Source organism: Megalopta genalis, chromosome 2, assembly GCF_051020955.1.
Source record: "Megalopta genalis isolate 19385.01 chromosome 2, iyMegGena1_principal, whole genome shotgun sequence".
NCBI classification, from domain to species: Eukaryota; Metazoa; Arthropoda; class Insecta; order Hymenoptera; family Halictidae; genus Megalopta; species Megalopta genalis.
In genome coordinates, this window is record NC_135014.1 from 2,679,537 (window position 1) to 2,698,091 (window position 18,555).

At 42.4% G+C, this 18,555-nt stretch overlaps 1 protein-coding gene across 2 annotated transcripts in view; it reads right to left on the bottom strand.

The window, feature by feature from the left end:
* Positions 1-1,403: 1,403 nt before the first annotated feature.
* The window catches only part of dachs (unconventional myosin-IXb-like dachs), a 235,793-nt gene continuing 218,641 nt past the window's right edge, over positions 1,404-18,555 (bottom strand). For both annotated transcript variants that reach the window (XM_033475818.2, XM_033475819.2), the window contains 11 exons: positions 17,760-17,876; positions 15,864-16,099; positions 15,587-15,776; positions 14,885-15,162; positions 13,784-13,973; positions 12,134-12,305; positions 11,773-11,984; positions 9,951-10,213; positions 8,328-8,600; positions 8,134-8,233; positions 1,404-5,482 (listed from right to left, as the gene is read on the bottom strand). In XM_033475818.2, the coding sequence (XP_033331709.1) occupies positions 5,325-5,482; positions 8,134-8,233; positions 8,328-8,600; positions 9,951-10,213; positions 11,773-11,984; positions 12,134-12,305; positions 13,784-13,973; positions 14,885-15,162; positions 15,587-15,776; positions 15,864-16,099; positions 17,760-17,876 (2,189 nt within the window). In that variant the 3' untranslated portion in view covers positions 1,404-5,324. The remainder of the gene's footprint in view (positions 5,483-8,133; positions 8,234-8,327; positions 8,601-9,950; positions 10,214-11,772; positions 11,985-12,133; positions 12,306-13,783; positions 13,974-14,884; positions 15,163-15,586; positions 15,777-15,863; positions 16,100-17,759; positions 17,877-18,555) is intronic.

The window sequence follows — 18,555 nt, forward strand, 5'->3', positions numbered from 1 at the left end:
GGAAACTGCCGATTGCCCCGATGTTCGCGGCGCGTCGCCCGCGCGAAAAAGCATCGAAAACTTTGGGTCTCTCTCTCGCGAATTTTCTTTATCGGCGCCTCGTGTGCTCGTCGCTTTGTCGTCGGCGAATCCCGGAAACGGTGGGAAATAGCAGAAAATTTGACGGGACGCGTGATAATTGATAATAGACTTGGATCCTTATCGTTTGGATTAACGTACGAGCATGTTCGCAACGAAGAGCGAACGATGCTTCGGGAAAATCATATAAAACGATGAATGGGGAGTTGTTGCGCTTTTATCATGCGTCAAGTTTTGAAGTTTATTATTTTCTCGTCCTCTTTAGCGCACACACACATCGCGATTTATTCCAGAAAAATCGGAACGAGGGAGAATCCTGTATAGGGAGAGGATAATTTAAATACTTTTCGGCGAAAATTTACGTAATTCAGAATCGAGGATGACTTTTACCATTCTAAATAGTACACAAGAATAGTTTCATAATTTTATTAACACCAGATTTACGGAATTTACTGAACTTTGTTCATATCGTGAGGATACATTTACGAGTTATTCATTCAATTTATATGTTACTTACGGCAAATGTTACAATAACGCTTGTTCAAAATCAGAATAAAAAGTCTTATTGTTACTTTTATAAACTAATAATATTAGTTATAAAATATATATAAATATTAGCTATAATAATATAAAACAGCTGTTTTCTGTGCTCCGTAAATCTAGTGTCAATATAAAAAATATAACGGTTCTAGAAAATATAACGGCGACATGGTTTTTTTAATCGAAAATCAATTCGTCTTTAAATTTAAACAATTGCAATTTCTTGTCAAGATGAAATAATGAGATTAACTTTGACGGAAGACATATTCTTGTCAGACCATCGGATGGGGCTGAATAATCGTGGGGACTAATTTGTGACTCACCCTGTATATATGTATATATGTTTTTAGCGAAATTATTTTATGTAAATTTATATATATATATAATGAAATTATTTTACATATATTTATATATAAAATGAAATTTATTTTATATATATTTATATATAAAATGAAATTTATTTTATATATATTTATATATAAAATAATGATATATGCAATTAGATATAAAACAATGTTCCGCTAAAACTCTGCGACAATGGAACCTTCCTACGAGAAAGATACTCACGCAGTTACCACGAAAGCGTCGTTCCAGAGGCGTCGAGTCGTTTGGAAAACGGTCCCTGAAAGTTTAAATGTTCGACAGGGAACGTCGCCGATGGCCTGGGACAGTCCTGCGGAACAAAGGCAATAATTCGTGAGAGAGAATGTTAATAAAGGTCGCGCGGACGGAGGGGACGGATGGATCATTATTCAGAGAAACTCAGGGAATCGTCGACAATCATATCCAAAGACGCTTACATTTTATTCGAAAAGTTCTCGACGCGGTTACAGCTACCTATACGCCTCGGTTCTCAGCTTCCGGTATCCGTAAACCGCGTAACATCGGCATACATACTCGTATGTACAGTCCTCGAGACGCTGTGCTCTCGAGAGTTTCTAGGGCGAGTTCTCTCTCTCTCTCTCTCTCACTCTCTCTCACATTCTCACAATTTCTCTCTCTCTCTCTCTCTCTCTCTCTCTCTCTCTCTCTCGACGGACGCTTATCGTTTCAAACTGAACGAGTTTCGTGTATCTACAAAGCGGTCGTGTCCTACCTCACCCCGAGTCGCTGTTAGAACAGTTGCGTTACGATTATCGCGGAGTAGAATGATAGCATAATGTCGATTAGGGGACTATCCTCTAGAGCTACTGTCGACGCTGCCTCGCGATATCTAATATAATACAGGTTGCCGCGCGGCGAAATAACCGACCGACCATCCCCCCGCAGCGTAATATAATATCTCTCGAATACAATATCTACATGTAATACCTCCCGGAAACTGTCCGTCACTTCTTCCGACACTTTGACTGCCTTATCCCGAGAAGCCTGAACCTAATCTTCCGGCGGCCCTGCGCCGCCATTACGGGCGGCCGCCATCGCCCGGCTGTGACAAATCGATCGGTTTATTTCAATTTTACCGAACGGAAATCCCGCACGGATTTCTCACGAATTTATTTTCGGCCGGTCGCATCGACCCGATAACGGTCCAAGCATTATTATACGAGCTCGTGCAGCGAATTTCTTGCACCCCGTTTCATAAATATTTCTTTCGGCGACGCGAGAACGCAATTGTTTTCCAATTAAATCGTTTGCGCGCGAGCGAGCGATCCCGTCGATCCGTTCTTTTCTGCTTTCACATTGGAGCGATAAGAATTTTATTCGAACGCTCCGAGACTCGGAAAGACGTTCCCTAATTTTCGGAAATTTTTAAAAGGTTTCGATCGGATGTTTGGAAAATATTTTCGAGCATCGAATGAAAACCCGAGGCTGCGAAGCTTTAGATTAACGATCCACGGATCTGTGAACAATTATATCGGAGCGTAGGAGGGTCGCGAAACCACCCCCTTTTTAGCTCAAAAAATTTCTAATACAATTCGCTAAATATTCAGAAGATATTTTCCTATAAGGGACGAAGCTGGATTCGAAAGAGAATTTTATTCGAACGCTCTGAGACTCGGAAAAACGTTCCCGAATTTTCAGAAATTTTTAAAAGGTTCCGAGCGGATGTTTGGAAAATATTTTCGAGCATCGAATGAAAACCCGAGGCTGCGAAGCTTTAGATTAACGATCCACGGATCTGTGAACAATTATATCGGAGCGCAGGAGGGTCGAAACCACTCCCTTTATAGCCTCTCATATCCCAACAAATTTCTAATACAATTCGCTAAATATCCAGAAGATATTTTCCTATAAGGGACGAAGCTGGATTCGAAAGAGAATTTTATTCGAACGCTCCGAGACTCGGAAAGACGTTCCCGAATTTTCGGAAATTTTTAACTGGTTTCGATCGGATGTTTGGAAAATATTTTCGAGCGTCGAATCAAAACCCGAGACTGCGAAGCTTTAGATTAACGATCCATGGATCTGTGAACAATTATATCAGAGCGCAGGAGGGTCGAAACCACTCCCTTTATAGCCTCTCATATCCCAACAAATTTCTAATACAATTCGCTAAATATTCAGAAGATATTTCCCTATAAGGGACGAAGCTGGATTCGAAAGAGAATTTTATTCGAACGCTCCGAGACTCGGAAAGACGTTCCCGAATTTTCGGAAATTTTTAACAGCTTTCCATCAGATGTTTGGAAAATATTTTCGAGCATCGAATGAAAACCCGAGACTGCGAAGCTTTAGATTAACGATCCACGGATCTGTGAACAATTATATCGGAGCGTAGGAGGGTCGCGAAACCACCCCCTTTTTAGCTCAAAAAATTTCTAATACAATTCGCTAAATATTCAGAAGATATTTTCCTATAAGGGACGAAGCTGGATTCGAAAGAGAATTATATTCGAACGCTCTGAGACTCGGAAAAACGTTCCCGAATTTTCAGAAATTTTTAACAGCTTTCCATCAGATGTTTGGAAAATATTTTCGAGCATCGAATGAAAACCCGAGACTGCGAAGCTTCAGATTAACGACCCACGGATCTGTGAACGATTATATCGGAGCGCAATTATATCGAAACCACCCCTTGTATAGCCCCTTATAAACCAACAAATTTCTAATACGATTCGCTAAATATTCAGAAGATATTTCCCTATCGTCTCGCGAAAATTCAGAATGCGATTCCCGCGACGGAATATCGCGAACGGTTTAATATTCGTTTCTAGAACCGGTTTCACGATGCCGTGAATAACTTCCGGTGAAGCAAAGTGTGGTCGAAGATTCGGAAGAACCGTCCCGACAACGTCGCCGTTTATTTGACGGTTGACGAAGTTTTTAGGAGGCAGGGAGGATCAGCCGCGTTATTAAGCCGCGGCGTAGCGACAGATTTCATTCTAGAAATTGGCACTAAGAATTCAAAGATAGACGAAGGAATACTGTTGGTAAATATCGTTCAACCATTCCGAGCTCTCTCGATCTCGTTCCCGACACAACTTTCTTCATAGACGCAATAAAGTTACCGCTCTTACTCGAGAGTCTCTCCCCTCCCCCTCCGAGAACGTCCGCGAATATTGTTTATACACTGCGTTTATACATTGCGGGTGTCCCCGGATCATCGGAGTTCGAGCGACGACCCCTGGGCCACGGTGAATTCTCTATACATTGGCTCTCTCGTGGACTTTGTCCGCAGCGTTCGAGACTTGAACCCTGTCTCGGTCGACCGGCGCGGGTTCTGCATTGTCGGATCGAATCCTCTTTTCGTTCTACGAGAACGCAGTAATTTTTACGAATTTGAACGACATGAAAATACGCAGCCAGAAGAGTCAACGAACGTCGATTACATTTAAGAAACCTAAAAGAGATTCGAAGATTGAAATCGGACGGAGATCGAAGTCGTTGCGTTGTTCCTCACATTAGTCGATTTCGTTGATATTTCACGAATAAATTAGAAACAGAAAATGCAATTTATCGTACAGCCGGATTAAGTGCCTTGAAATTGCAGAAATATTTGTCGCAGAAATTGTGCGCAAAGTCCGCGGTAAAGGTGTTGAAAAATTAGTTCCATGGAACGCTGAAACGCCGTGATCAACTGTACGGATCGTACGGACTGCATAATACCGAACAACAAAGACGTACTTTCGCTAGCAATTAATCGAGAAGACAGAGTAGAACGCGCCGGTGAACTTTTACGAGCAACATTAACGAGAAGCTTGGAAAAGTCTCGAACGCTGGCCTCCAACAGACGCAGACTCGCTGACGTTTACCGGCTAACATGCTTACTAATTCGAGAACGCGCGTGGCGTGTACTTATCTACATGGAAGACGAACGTGACTCGCAGAGGGTGGCGGCACCGGGCGCAGAGAAGAGGGGGTGGTTTCAGCGGGCGCGCAGCGTCTCAAACGAGCGATAAGCACCGGCGTAGTGACTTCCGCGTTAAACTCGCTTAACGGCCGGTGTAATTAATTAAAGGACGAAGTTCAGTGTCCTGTGGAGCACCGGCCGCCCGCCTTAATCCCACCCCCGCTTTTTGTTTCCCATTTAATCGCCGACCATTCCCTACCCGGGTATATCTTGCGCCCGAACTTTATTCCGGGTGTTTCCCCGGTGTTATTCTCACAATATCAGACTTCATTCGGACTAATTAGAGACGATATGGCGGGGCTGGTTGTTTCTACTCTCGTTTACCACCACCCCCGCTCTCGCTCCTCCTCCCTCCACTGCTCGGAGCAGGGGAGGAAATATTTATGTATAATCAGACACGGAATAAATAACGCGTTCAGACGTTGATATTACAGGGCTTCAGTTCCATGAACTGATAAGGGACGTGCAAAGTAGTGTTGTTGTGCTCCACAAGCAGGTGACCTCGGCTGGGTGACGCCCCTATCACTAGAACCGTCTCGCCTTTCAACAGCACCACCTCTCCCTCGCCCTCTTCTGAAAATAAATCGTTTTTCTATGGCTAATCGAGACTATGGAAACTGAATTTGGCTTAGGAAGATCTCTGTGCAACGCTTGAGACGACCTATAGCCGTGAATCATCTTTTTTTAATCTCTTCAAGGACGAATTGCTCGCTAGTAATGATAATTGTTCAATAATGATCCCCGTATGATTCAAAGAATCAATACTTCTGAGAGTATACTTCTATCCCAAGTATTAATATTTCTGGGTTTTATTACCAATACTAAGTATATTAATTTTAACACTAGTATAAGCTGTAAGTCCCAAGAAAATTCACATCAAAGTTACTGGAACTCACTTCATTTCTTAAAGTTTAATACTATTGGATATATTAACCAATGAAAGTATGCAAGATTCTGTACGCACAGTTTCAGTTAAGCAGTGACGTCCTCGATGAGACTAAATATACAGGAACTTAACCCTTTGCACTCCGCTGTCCCCTCTCGTGGGACATCGTGATTCTAGCATTATCAATCGGATGTCCCCTCTCGTGGGACATTCAAGTTTATTAGTGATTACGGGGAATTTAGTTATTTCAGCGCAACTTTTTCAGACAAGCATGTTTCCCTGAAGTTTTCTCTTGAAATGGCACAAGAAATCAAATCAAAATATAGTAAAATTACTAAGATATATACAAGAAATGTCAGCGGGTTTTGACGAGAACGTGAGAGGCGTGCTCACGACGGTCCGAGCATTTCAAAGACGCCATTTGCAAAGAGCGATAAGGCAAGTTTGTAGAAGAAAGGTCGGTATGCGAACATAGCGCGCACTGTATAGTGAGATTTATAATCATAAAATCTGGAGGAAAAGATTTTCAAAGCTGAACTCGGTCTGGTTCGAAGCGTCGAGCGGTATAGATAGATCTAACGAGTGAGAAAATCGGAAAAGTGATTCTTCTCTCGGTAAATAAATTGTTTGGTAAAAGTTTTTTTGATAAATATCATCTTGCGAGTTAGTAATAACAATTAGAAATCTTCAACCTATGTATTTATTCATATTTTTTATTAGAACAATGGCAAAACGTTCAAACACGAATGAGTCTCATGACACAAGTAGTAGCGAAGATGAGCTCCGGATAGACGTTTATACAGATATGTTAGAAATGTTACACAGAAATGTTACTACAGATATGTAGAAGGTTTTCTTCTACAGTTAGTCTATCGTTTTGATAGCAGTGATAGTGATATCGTCCACGCAACAAGGCGACGAGAGAAAGAGTTCGCATAGATAGCGGTTACAACAACAAAACAAAATTACAAAACAAACAATAACAAAATTATCAAAAATAAAATATTGATTTTTTTGCAAATTTCTCGATTTCAGCCAATTCATATAAGCCTAATATCATTATAATATGTTAATTAGTTCCAAAATCATACTAAATAATACGAGGGTCTGCAAATGCCCGTTTCTGCCAAAAAATGGCGCTGAGTAGCTGGTAGCCAACGTCCAGAATGGTTCGGAGTGCTAAGGGTTAAGTTAGTTGCTTAGTAGATATCCACAGATTTATCTATTGTATGTATCTGTTCTATCTACTGTAATCTAATCTACTGTATGTATCTATTCAGTGACACTATTATTTTGAAGAATAAAGAATAGAGAAGGTAGAGAGAGAAAGAAATGATAGAATTGAAGAAGAAATGAAAGAATTAACCCGTATCACTGAGACTGGCAATGATAATCATAAGTAGTGATCTAATATAGAGTATAATTTAATATTGTGTACATAATATTTCCTTACAATTTCAAGCGCATTGAAACGAACAAAATTTGTTCGGCTAGCAATCGTGCTCTAATGCTCTTACAGCGATAATGGTTAGAATTGAAAACGAACTGCACGCAGCATCTACAATTCTATAAAACTTACGCAGCAACTGCGGAAAGTCTCTGAGATCACACAAATTTATCTACACAAACATCCACAGCCTAATTATCAAGTACAAACAAGCACCGGACGAAGATCAAATTCACTTATTCTCTTCCTTCAGAGCTCACAGCGTTCACCTTCACCTGTATGTTCACCCAGAAATAACCAAACACAATGAAAATAGAAACACATCTGAGCAAAAATTGCTAGCATTTCCACAGACAATCCACAAACAAGTACGTGTCAAGAGATTCAAGTCCCACGATAACCAGCACCGATCAAAATTGAAGCGGATCTGATAAAAAAAAAGAGATTGCTGGCATTCTCGCAGACAGTCCACAGTGTACCCAAGGCTTGAGAAGGAGAAAAAGAAGATGAGACAAAGAGGAGAGCAAGAGGAGTCGCGGGCTCGCCGAAAGAAAGTGTCGGCGACGAGTCGGCCGCGAAACAAAACCGTGTCTCGAGAACGCCGGAGAAGCCCGAGCGGATCCGCGGAAGCGAGAGAGCAAGTTTAGAAAGCTTTTCATCAGCGATCCAAGTAAGTTTTATCGCGACGATTCCGAACAATGGCGGATTCGTAGGGCAACAAGACCGCGACAGCAAACTTTCGCGGAAGGACGTCAGATGCATCGCACATAGAGAACGCAACGACAAAGAAACGAGAACAAAGAGGGATAAGAAAAAGAAGAGAAAGAAGAAGAAGAAGAAGAAGAAGCGTGTTTTCAACACGGGGAGAGAAGAAAGTACGACGACTCTTACCTGGAAACGGCATCTTCATGATCCTCGTCTGCGGGTAGCCCAATTTCGTGTTACCTGTTACTGTGTAGCTTCTGCTAGGCGGCACTGGCGGCGGTCGTTCCTGAAACAAAGTTTCGGAACACGCTGTATACACGCGCACGTGTATTCACCGGCGACGATCGAGACACGGTTAGGAGGGAGAGATCTCCTCTTACCAAATCCAGACCGAATAGGGTGCACGTTTGCTGGATCATCTTCTGATCCGCGCACTTCTCCGAGGGATCCGGAGGCGGTGTGCCAGCGATTGGCTGCGGCCTCGGTCTGGTCCCGGTTCCTGTGCCGCCGGAAGTCGTCACGCTCCTCTGAACTGTTCCGGTGTTCCCAGATGTCGGTTGCTGCGGCTTCTTCTGACCCAAACCGGAAGTCACGCCGAGCGCCGTCTTCCGCAGCGGCCATCTCCTGCGCACCCTCCAGCCTCTCCACGTCGCCTGCCAATAATTCAGGTCCGTACAATCACATTTCTAATTATTGCACAGCGAACGGAGTACGGTTCATGCATTTATAATAATATATACTTATTTAAAATTGTTTAGCGTATTTAATACTCGTGGAATCGTAAAGCTTCGTGTAACAAGGTATGAAAATCGGTGCAAACAGTGCGCGTTGTAGATGGTGCTAGCTGAATCAAGGATAAGTCTTTTTAACAATTGCTTGAGATTGAATCTCTATTCGAATCTTAGATATTGTTTTTATTGTAAGCTATTACTGCAAAGACTATATCTGTAATAGATCTCTTCAACATAATATTGACATAATCTTAATAGAACGGTACAAGAATAGTTTTAGGAACATTTTTATTGGATTCTATATTGAATAGTGGTTATTATAGATGGCGCTAGCTGACGGACTGATTAAATATACAGGGTGTCCCGAAAATGTCTCGCAATCCGGAAATAGCGGGTTCCTCGGATCATTTGAAGCAACTTCTTCCTTTACAAAAATGTTCTCCGAGGCACCGTTAACGAGTTATCAACGAAAAACAGTGACCAATAAGAATCGAGTACGGCTGACGCGTGGCGGCCCAGCCAACCAGCGCGCGAAGCCCGGTTCCGCTCATTGGCTCGGTCGCCTCGCGCCAGCCGAGCTCGCCTCTCATTGGTCACTGTTTTTCGTTAATAACTCGTTCACGGTGCCTCGGAGAAAATTTTTGTAAAGGGAGAAGTTGCTTCAAATGACCTGAGGAACTCGCCGCTTTCGGATTGCGAGACATTTTTGGGACACCCTGTATATGTTCGCAGTAATTGCCTGAAATTAAATCTCAATTATAGCGTTTGATATCAGACTTCGTAGAGAAAATTGTTCGCTGAATAATTATAATTGTAATTGATGCTGTGAACAAACCTATTTACCAACTTCAAGAAACTTCTTCATTGTTCAATTTTAGCCTGGCTTAAAAATAGTTATAGGTCTTGCAAACATGATTGAAAACTACATACTTTTATAATACAGATTATCTAACAGCATAAAAAATTATCATGACACAAAGATTAAATCGTGAATAGTCTAATCAACTAACTAAAATTGTTTCAAACAGAAGAAAATAGAAAAATATAATATTTAAAAAAAATCCAACATATAATGATAATACATTTTTAATGTCAATGAACGATTGAAACTCAAGAAACAAGAAAAGAAATAAGAAACAAAAAAAACTTGAAGCTGAATTCTAAGAAATTATTAGCACCACTATAGGTATTCAGAAAATATTTTCCAACATCGTGTCAAGGTTGAGCGAATCATGGCGAATCGATTAAACAGTGAAGAAAAAAATAGTTCACCTGTATTGCAGTGGCAGCCTTTCTCCTGGTCTCCGATCTGAGATTCTCGAGTTGCTGCCTAATGCCTTCGCTGAGGAATATGTGCCTTTTGCCTAACGCCCAACTGGTGCTAGCGCCGAATTTGCTCTTCAACTGTTGAGCATTCTGAAGGATGAGCTTGGTGTCCTCGACGGCTTGCTCCTCTGCCCGGCGCAGCTGCTTGAAAGGCGCAATCAGTCTGTACCTGGCGTTGAACGCCTTGAAACGCATTCGATGGGGGTATCCTACGATTATAAAATCATTCGAATGACGCCAGCCTGCCTAGAATTAGCAATCTCGCGTCTCCTTTGAGTCTAGGCGACGTTGGGCTCAATGCACTTAATTCTGCCTAATTGGGGAATTGCTATCGACAACACAGACCGGGTCTAGATTCTATTTTTTTCGCCGTCGATAATGAAGTTATATCTCCGACTCTCATTCTCTGCTATTTGTGAGACAGATTTTTAGTTTTATTGCAAAAAGAGAATACCATGTATAATTCACTCTTTATTTATTATTACTAGAGTGCAGGACTTAAGCGAGGTTAAAATTGTTAGTGTCAATTCAAAGGTGTTGAAACCGAATAAAAATTGTCCATTTCAATTCTAAGATGTTGAAATCAAATAAAAATTGTCTGCGTCGATTCTAAGGTGCTAAAATCAAATAAAAATTGTCTGCGACGATTCTAAGGTGTTAAAATCAAATAAAAATTGTCTGCGACGATTCTAAGGTGTTAAAATCAAATAAAAATTGTCTGCGTCAATTCCAAGGTGCTGGAACCAAATAAAAATTGCCTGCGTCAATTCAAAGGTGCTAAAATCAAATAAAAATTGTCTGCGTCAATTCTAAGGTGTTAAAATCAAATAAAACTTGTCTGCGTCGATTCTAAGGTGTTAAAATCAAATCAAAATTGTCTGCGTCAATTCCAAGGTGTTGAAATCAAATAGAAATTATTCATATCAATTCCAAGGTGTTGAAATCAAATAAGAATTGTTTGCGTCAATTCTAAGGTGTTGAAATCAAATAGAAATTATTCATTTCAATTCCAAGGTGTTGAAATCGAATAAAAATTGTCTGCATCAATTCTAAGGTGTTGAAATCAAATAGAAATTATTCATTTCAATTCTAAGGTGTTGAAATCGAATAAAAATTGTCTGTGTCAATTCTAAGATGTTAAAATCAAATAAAAATTGTCTGCGTCAATTCTAAGGTGTTAAAATCAAATAAAAATTGCCTGCGTCAATTCCAAGGTGTTAAAATCAAATAAAAATTGTCCGCGTCAATTCTAAGGTGTTAAAATCAAATAAAAATTGTCCACGTCAATTATAAGGTGCTAAAATCAAATGAAAATTGTCCGCGTCAATTCTAAGGTGCTAAAATCAAATAAAAATGGTCAGCATCAATTGCAGAACATTGAAATCAAACAAACATTTGTTTCCCTGTTCAATAATATCAATTTTTAGACTCGCAAGCTGTTCGACGCGTCCTCCACTGATCATCACCAGGAACAAATGAAATCCGCAATCCACTAACAATCGAAAAACTACTTTCTGTTGGCCAACCATTCCACGATAAAACCTGAACGAGCCACAAGCATAGCGGTCTTCCAAAATCGAAGATATCATGGAAGAGCGAAGCGCGAAGGTAATGGTTAAATAACCGCGGCTAATTTTCTATGGCGACGGAACAGCTGTTCGACAAGAACGAAGTCGGGGGGTGGGCCAGACGGGGAGGAGAACGTCTGGTGTCGTCGGGCGACGAGCGAGCATGCAAATTGAACGTCGGGAGTAGTTTCAAGACGTACCGCCGGCCATTAGATTTACTGTCTCGAGAACTTGAAGGGATCGTATCTGACGCATAGTCACGCCTCTGTCTAGGTGCAGCGGGGTTTCTGTGCCGTTGCTTCTAATGCACCTGACAAAGTGGGGCCTGGCGTGGACGAGAGTTCTCAGGAGATTATCCAGCCGCGTGTGGAAGTCCTGAGTCAACGTGGAGATTGGCTCGTCCCCGTTCAAACTGAAACCAGAGACAGTCGCCGACGATTCCTGTGATTTTCGTTTCGCTCCGCTTTACGGCAGACAGAGAGAAGAAGAGAGAGAAAGAGAGAGAGAGAGAGAGAGAGAGGTTCCGGTACCGTTCGGACCGGATACAATGTTGTGCCTTACAGGTCCGTGTGGGAGGTCGGCGATATCCGGAAGCTGACGCCTCTGGGCACCGTGTCGCTCGCGTACAACGCTTTCAGCTCGCTGCCGAACAGGTGGGTCGCGAAGCCGAAGCTGCAGGTGTGCTTGTAGAACACTGCTACTAGGTCGTCCGGCACCACGTCCTTGTTCGTGTCTTTGCAACATAGAAATCCACCCTGTTCGATTATCTCTAGAATCTCTTGCGCCTGCAGCAGTCTTGTATTCTTTCGACAACTGTTCCCTCAGCTTTCGAACGCTTTGTCGGCCTCAGCGACCCCAAACATTCTATCGAAAGTAATTTCGGTTTTGCCAAATACACAGCTTACGCGAAAACCGAAATTACTTTCGCAACAACCCGGCACAAAGGCGAAAGATTTTCGCGCTTGGTTCTGGTCCAAAAGTTGAATAACTCGGGCGAAAAACAAATCGTACGAAGACCAGATGGTATCGATTTCACGCTCGGAGATAGCACTTTCGATTGGTATATGCGCGACCTGTCGGCAAAATTTCATTCGTTTCGGATAACGCGAATTCATGTGTACCATATACAGAACACGTGTACACGGATTCTTGGAAATCTTGATCAACTTTGCTGCGTCGGCTGGAGTGAGTAGAATTTTTTACGCAAGTTGCGTTCACGCCGGTCGAAAACAGTAACGTTCCTGTGTAAAATGAGAGTTCGTTCATTGTTGTGCGATTTTTTCTAATCGAGTTATTCAACTCCAAAGTGGAAGCGATTTTCTCATTGAAGTCCAACAAATTATTGTCTCGCTCCTGTGTCGAAGTTGAATAACTCGGACAAAAAAAATCCTGCGACGATCAACCAACGCTCATTTTACACAGGAAGGTTGCCGCTTTCAACTGTCGCAAGTGTAACTTGCCCAAAAAATGTTGCTCGTTCTAGGTAACCGAATATAGGTGAATCACGAGCACATCGATTCTTGGAAATCTTGTTCTACTTTGCAATATTACCTGGAATGAAAAAAATTTTTTAGCCAAGTTCCACCTCCGTGGATCGAAAGTGAAAACCTTCCTGCGTAAAATGAGTGTTCATTGATTACTATACGATTTTTTCTAATCGAGTTATTCAATTCCAAACTGGAAGCGATTTTTTCATTGAAGTCCACAAAGTTATTGTCTCGCTCCCGCGCCGAAGTTGAATAACTCGGACAAAAAAAATCGCGCTACGATCAACCAACGCTCATTTTACACAGGAAGGTTGCCGCTTTCAACTGTCGCAAGTGTAACTTGCCCAAAAAATGTTGCTCGTTCTAGGTAACCGAATATCTCGTTCTACTTTGCAATATTACCCGAACCGAACAAAATTTTTTAGCCAAGTTCCACCTTTGTGATTCGAAAGTGAAAACCTTTCTGCGTAAAATGAGTGTTCGTTGAATACTGTACGATCTTCCTTAACCGAGTTATTCAACTTCAAAGTGGTAGCGATCCTTCCGACAAAGTTCTGAAAACGCTCTTCGTTTCGCTGCAACTTTCTCGAGAATCAATGCAAAATGGAATTTCACCAGTTGCGAGACACGTCGGTAAGATCGAGTTAAAGTGCTTTAAACGTTCGAATGGACGCCGCGGCCTAATTCCGCTAACCAGGCGACTCCGAGGCAATTAAATACGCACCGAGGAAATCGGACGCGTCGTAAGTCACTCTCCCCGCAAAGTGTTGGATCCCGAAGGATCTACAGTCGACGGTCCTAGGCTCGAAAAGCCGGGGATTCTGTTTGTGCTGAACCTTCACTTTGGCGACGTAGCTCTCGGCGGTGCCTCGGATGGAGCACTCGACGTCCAGCATGCTCAACAGTCCGGTGCGCTGTGCAACGAAACAACAAACCGTGGGATGCGCTTCGTGCAAGATATCTCGCCGGCCAGCTTTAACATTTCGCGGTCGCATGTAATTTCACGCGTCGCTGCCGCGCTGTTCGCAATTCATTTTCATCGAACGACTAAAACGTTCGACGCTCCAAATCAATAATAGAACGCGCGATCAGAGATAATTCGACCGCGGATCTCCGTGCGAATTCACGTTCTCGTTCGCTATTTTATTAGAATCGAAGCTTCCTTTGTCAAGTAAGAGATAACTGATTGCAATAAAAAAGCTGTTACAGAAGCTTGTTAATTTATATAGACATGCGACTGCAAAGGGTTCGCAACTATTTCTAACAAGTATTCAGTATTGGAATTACTGGAATTACAAGGATTATTAAATTAATAATTTTACAGAGTGTCCCAAAATCATGGTACTTCCGGGAAATGAAGGGTTCCTCAGATCATTTGAAGCAACTTTTTCCTCAGCGAAAATGTTCTACGACGCTTCGTTCACGAGTTATTAATGAAAAACGCTGACCAATGAGAGGCGAGCGCGGCGGCCGAGCCAACGGGTGCGCGCAGCTCGATTCCGCTCATTGGCCCGGTCGCCTAGCGCCGAGCGAGCTCGCCTCCCATTGGTCACTGTTTTTCGTTAATAACTCGTAAACGAAGCCTCGTAGAACATTTTCGCTAAGGAAAAAGTTGCTTCGAATGACCTCAGGAATCCCCTGTTTCCCGGAAATACCATAACTTTGGATCATATGTGTACATTATATATTTAACGATATTAAATTAAAATCGTGCAAGGCGTGCTCGAACCCAAATTTCGTGATTTTGCAAAGTGATGCACGGCAGTGATTTTTCACGGTCGACACAGGTGGACACAACGTTCACGACATTTGTTGGTCGACTCACCAGGGAGGAAATAAGATCGATGCATGGCACATTGTCGACGTAGTCGACCTCCACGTCGCACCGGATGCCCTCGTCGCGGCAGCTCTCGATCGAGCTCTTGAAGATGTGGGTGTTGTAGAAATGCTGCATCGTCTCCGCGCAGAGATTGATGCACAGGTGCTCCAGCTGGCTGGGCTTCGGGTCCTCGAACCCGAACATGTCCAGGATACCGATGAACCCGTCCGTGGCGTGTCTCACCGCGTTGTTCAGCGCCGTCATGCTCCTGGAGCCGGTGCCACCTGGACGCAAACCCATAACCTTGGCATTTCATCGGCTAAGCGGTTCTTATTTATCTGATCCCAAATTTACCCCGAAGTACCCAGAAGACTGAATCACTGTTGCAAAGGTTTAAATGGCTTAGCAAAGTTTCTAAAATTTACCAGAGCAGCTAAGAGCTTGAGAGAAGACGAGCTAAGAAGACGCAACCCTGCGTCGTCTAGCCAATGAACCCTGTCTACAAAAAATACCATTCAGCCTATCGCAGCAGAAAAATTCGCCCGCACAGCTGAATCATGCCGGAATACAGCGGAATAAATAATTTAGCTCTATCCGATCTAACTTCTTCCTAATAAATTCGCAACGGCGACCGATCTTCGACGTCGGGATTAGAGAAACTCGAGAAGATAACGCCGAATGTCTCCGAGATTAATCAAATTAGCGGACCTGCCGAGCTGCCGATGGTCGACGCATGCTGGCTGGTCACTTCGGCCTGGTTGTGCACGGACTCGTTCGAGTCGGAGGACAGGGTGCCAAGGGTCGAGCCTAATCTCTTCAGACTGTTGGCTCTCCGGACGATGGTGGCCACGGTGCGGCAGTAGAGCGCTTTCGCCAGCGAGTCCCTGGTCATGTTAGACTGCGTAAACAAAGACCGTTCAACATGGTTCGGCACGGGCAAGGCGGCGGTTATGGATCGGATCGCGGTCAATCAATTACACGGTACCATATTCGCGTCGCAGACCGACTTCACCAGCTGTCCACGGGCGTTGTGGGTCCTGGAGGTGAGACCTCGCAGCAGAGCCGGCGGAGGGACTCCGAGGAGGGCGGCCACCGAAGCCAGTTCATTTTCGCCGATCACACCGACCTCCACACCTGGACGATCCGTGAAGCCCACGTTGCCCAGGATCAGCACCGCTGCCAGGACTCGGACCACGTCCAGGAACGGAATTCCTAGCACCCCTGGAACCATTTTCATTCGATTTCTGTCACCACCGGGTTCTGCGATCGCGCGGCTTTTATTTCCGTATCTACATTTTATGTGCTTTATTCCGACGAACGTTTTTCTTCGGATCTTCACGCTGGAGGTGTCAGCGTGGTGGTATTTTTTTTAGGAGGATTCGTAGGTTATTGTTTAGGTAGAATATACCAAAATGTTCTGCTTTTATATTTGGATTAGATATGTTAGTATGGCGAAGGATTATTAAAGGAACATCGGGATAATTAAAGTGGACATTTAGGAGAAATTAATGTGGCGATATTTTTTCTTAAATTTTCATGGAATATTCTGTAACGTTTTGTAACTATTTTTATTTCTGGTTTAAATGTGGTAGCAAGGTTAAGAGACAGTTAAGGTTATAATGTGATAATATCTTTTTAAACATTTTCAGGGATCATGTTTTCAGTAGAACTTATTACAATATTTTATAACTATTTTTATCCCTGGTTTAAAACATGGTAGCAAGGAAACAAATTGTGTATGCAAGATTGAGAGACAGTTAAGGTGAACATTTACAAGAAATTACTATGACAATATTTTCTTAAAAATTTCCACGGATCGTGTTTTAAGTAGAGTATACTACAATATTTTACAACTATTTTTATCCCTGGTTTAAACATGGTAGCAAGGAAACAAATTGTGTATGCAAGATTAGGAGACAGTTAAGGTGAACATCCAGAACAAATTACTATGACAATATTTTCCTAAAAATATCCACGGATCGTGATTTAAGTAGAGTATACTACAATATTTTACAACTATTTTTATCCCTGGTTTAAACATGGTAGCAAGGAAACAAATTGTGTATGCAAGATTGAGAGGCAGTTAAAGGGAACATCTAGAACAAATTACTATGACAATATTTTCTTAAAAATTTCCACGGATCGTGATTTAAGTAGAGTATACTACAATATTTTACAACTATTTTGATCCCTGGTTTAAAACATGGTAGCAAGGAAACAAATTGTGTATGCAAGATTAGGAGACAGTTAAGGTGAACATCCAGAACAAATTACTATGACAATATTTTCCTAAAAATATCCACGGATCGTGTTTTAAGTAGTATAATATTTTAGTATAATATTTTACAACTATTTTTATCCCTGGTTTAAACCAACTGGTTGGAGAGCCAACGGTGGTTATATTATAGCAAGGAGGATGCGACAATATTTTTAAAAAGTCTGCATACATCGTGTTCTCAGTAGAACATACTAAACTGTTCTGTAACTATTTTAATCCCTGGTTTAAACATGTCGGCAAGGAAACAAAGTGTGTATGCAAGATTAAAGGACGATTAAGAGGAACGAACGTCGAAAAGAAATTAATACTAAACCGACGTGAATAAATAAACGGCGAGTAAACCTGTTATCGCTTCGGCTAACGGATGCTAATAGCATACTGAATTATTAAGAGAAATCTAAACCAAGAAGAGACGGATCGTTGGTACACGATTGAAATAATTAATGCCGCTAAACAATTTATGTATTGAGTAGTTTTTCACCGTAGACGCGGCATCGTTCCGGCAACGATTTACGTGTCTCGAAGAGTGTCTAGTTAATCGATTATCCAGCCGAAGATTGCTCTCGATCGCGCAGCGGTGTGGTGCAAGCTTTTTGCACATACCTAGACATGCCTTCCAAGCTTGAAACCTGATGGCATCCTCCGCCTCGTCCTGCCTGGTGTCGCCATGTTGGAGATACCTCAGATTCTTCAAGTTGTAACCCTCCAGGTTTAGTTTCACTGGAACAGCGTGCAACGAGGATCGCTATTAAATACCGGGTGTCCCAAAATCATGGTACTTCCGGGAAATTAGAGATTTCCGAGGTGATTCGAAGTGACTTTTTCCTTCGCAGCTACGCCATAATTATGTTAGCACACGGAAATATATGATTCCTGAGGTCGTTCGAAGTGACTTTTTCCTTTGCGAAAATGCAATCCACGGTTTCGTTTATGCGCTATTAACGAAAAACGTTGGCCAATGAGAGGCGAGCTCGGCCGGTGCAATGCGGCCGAGCCAACGAGGCCCGGTTCTGCTCATTGGCTTGACTGCTTAGAGCCAGGCGAGCTCGTCTCTCATTGGTCAACGTTTTTCGTTAATAACTCGCAAACGAAACCGCGCATTGCATTTTCGCTGAGGAGAAAGTTACTTCGAATGATCTCAGGAATCTATTTCCGTGTGCTAACGTAATTTTGCCGTAGCTGCGATTCGAGACTGGGAATATCGGAAGAATTAACCCTTCGCGATGTCGCCGATATGGCGGCACTCAATTATTAATACTGTGAGGTGTACTATACTAATACTAATACTAATACTAATACTAATACTAATGCTAATGCTAATGCTAATGCTAATGCTAATGCTAATGCTAATGCTAATGCTAATGCTAATGCTAATGCTAATGCTAATGCTAATGCTAAT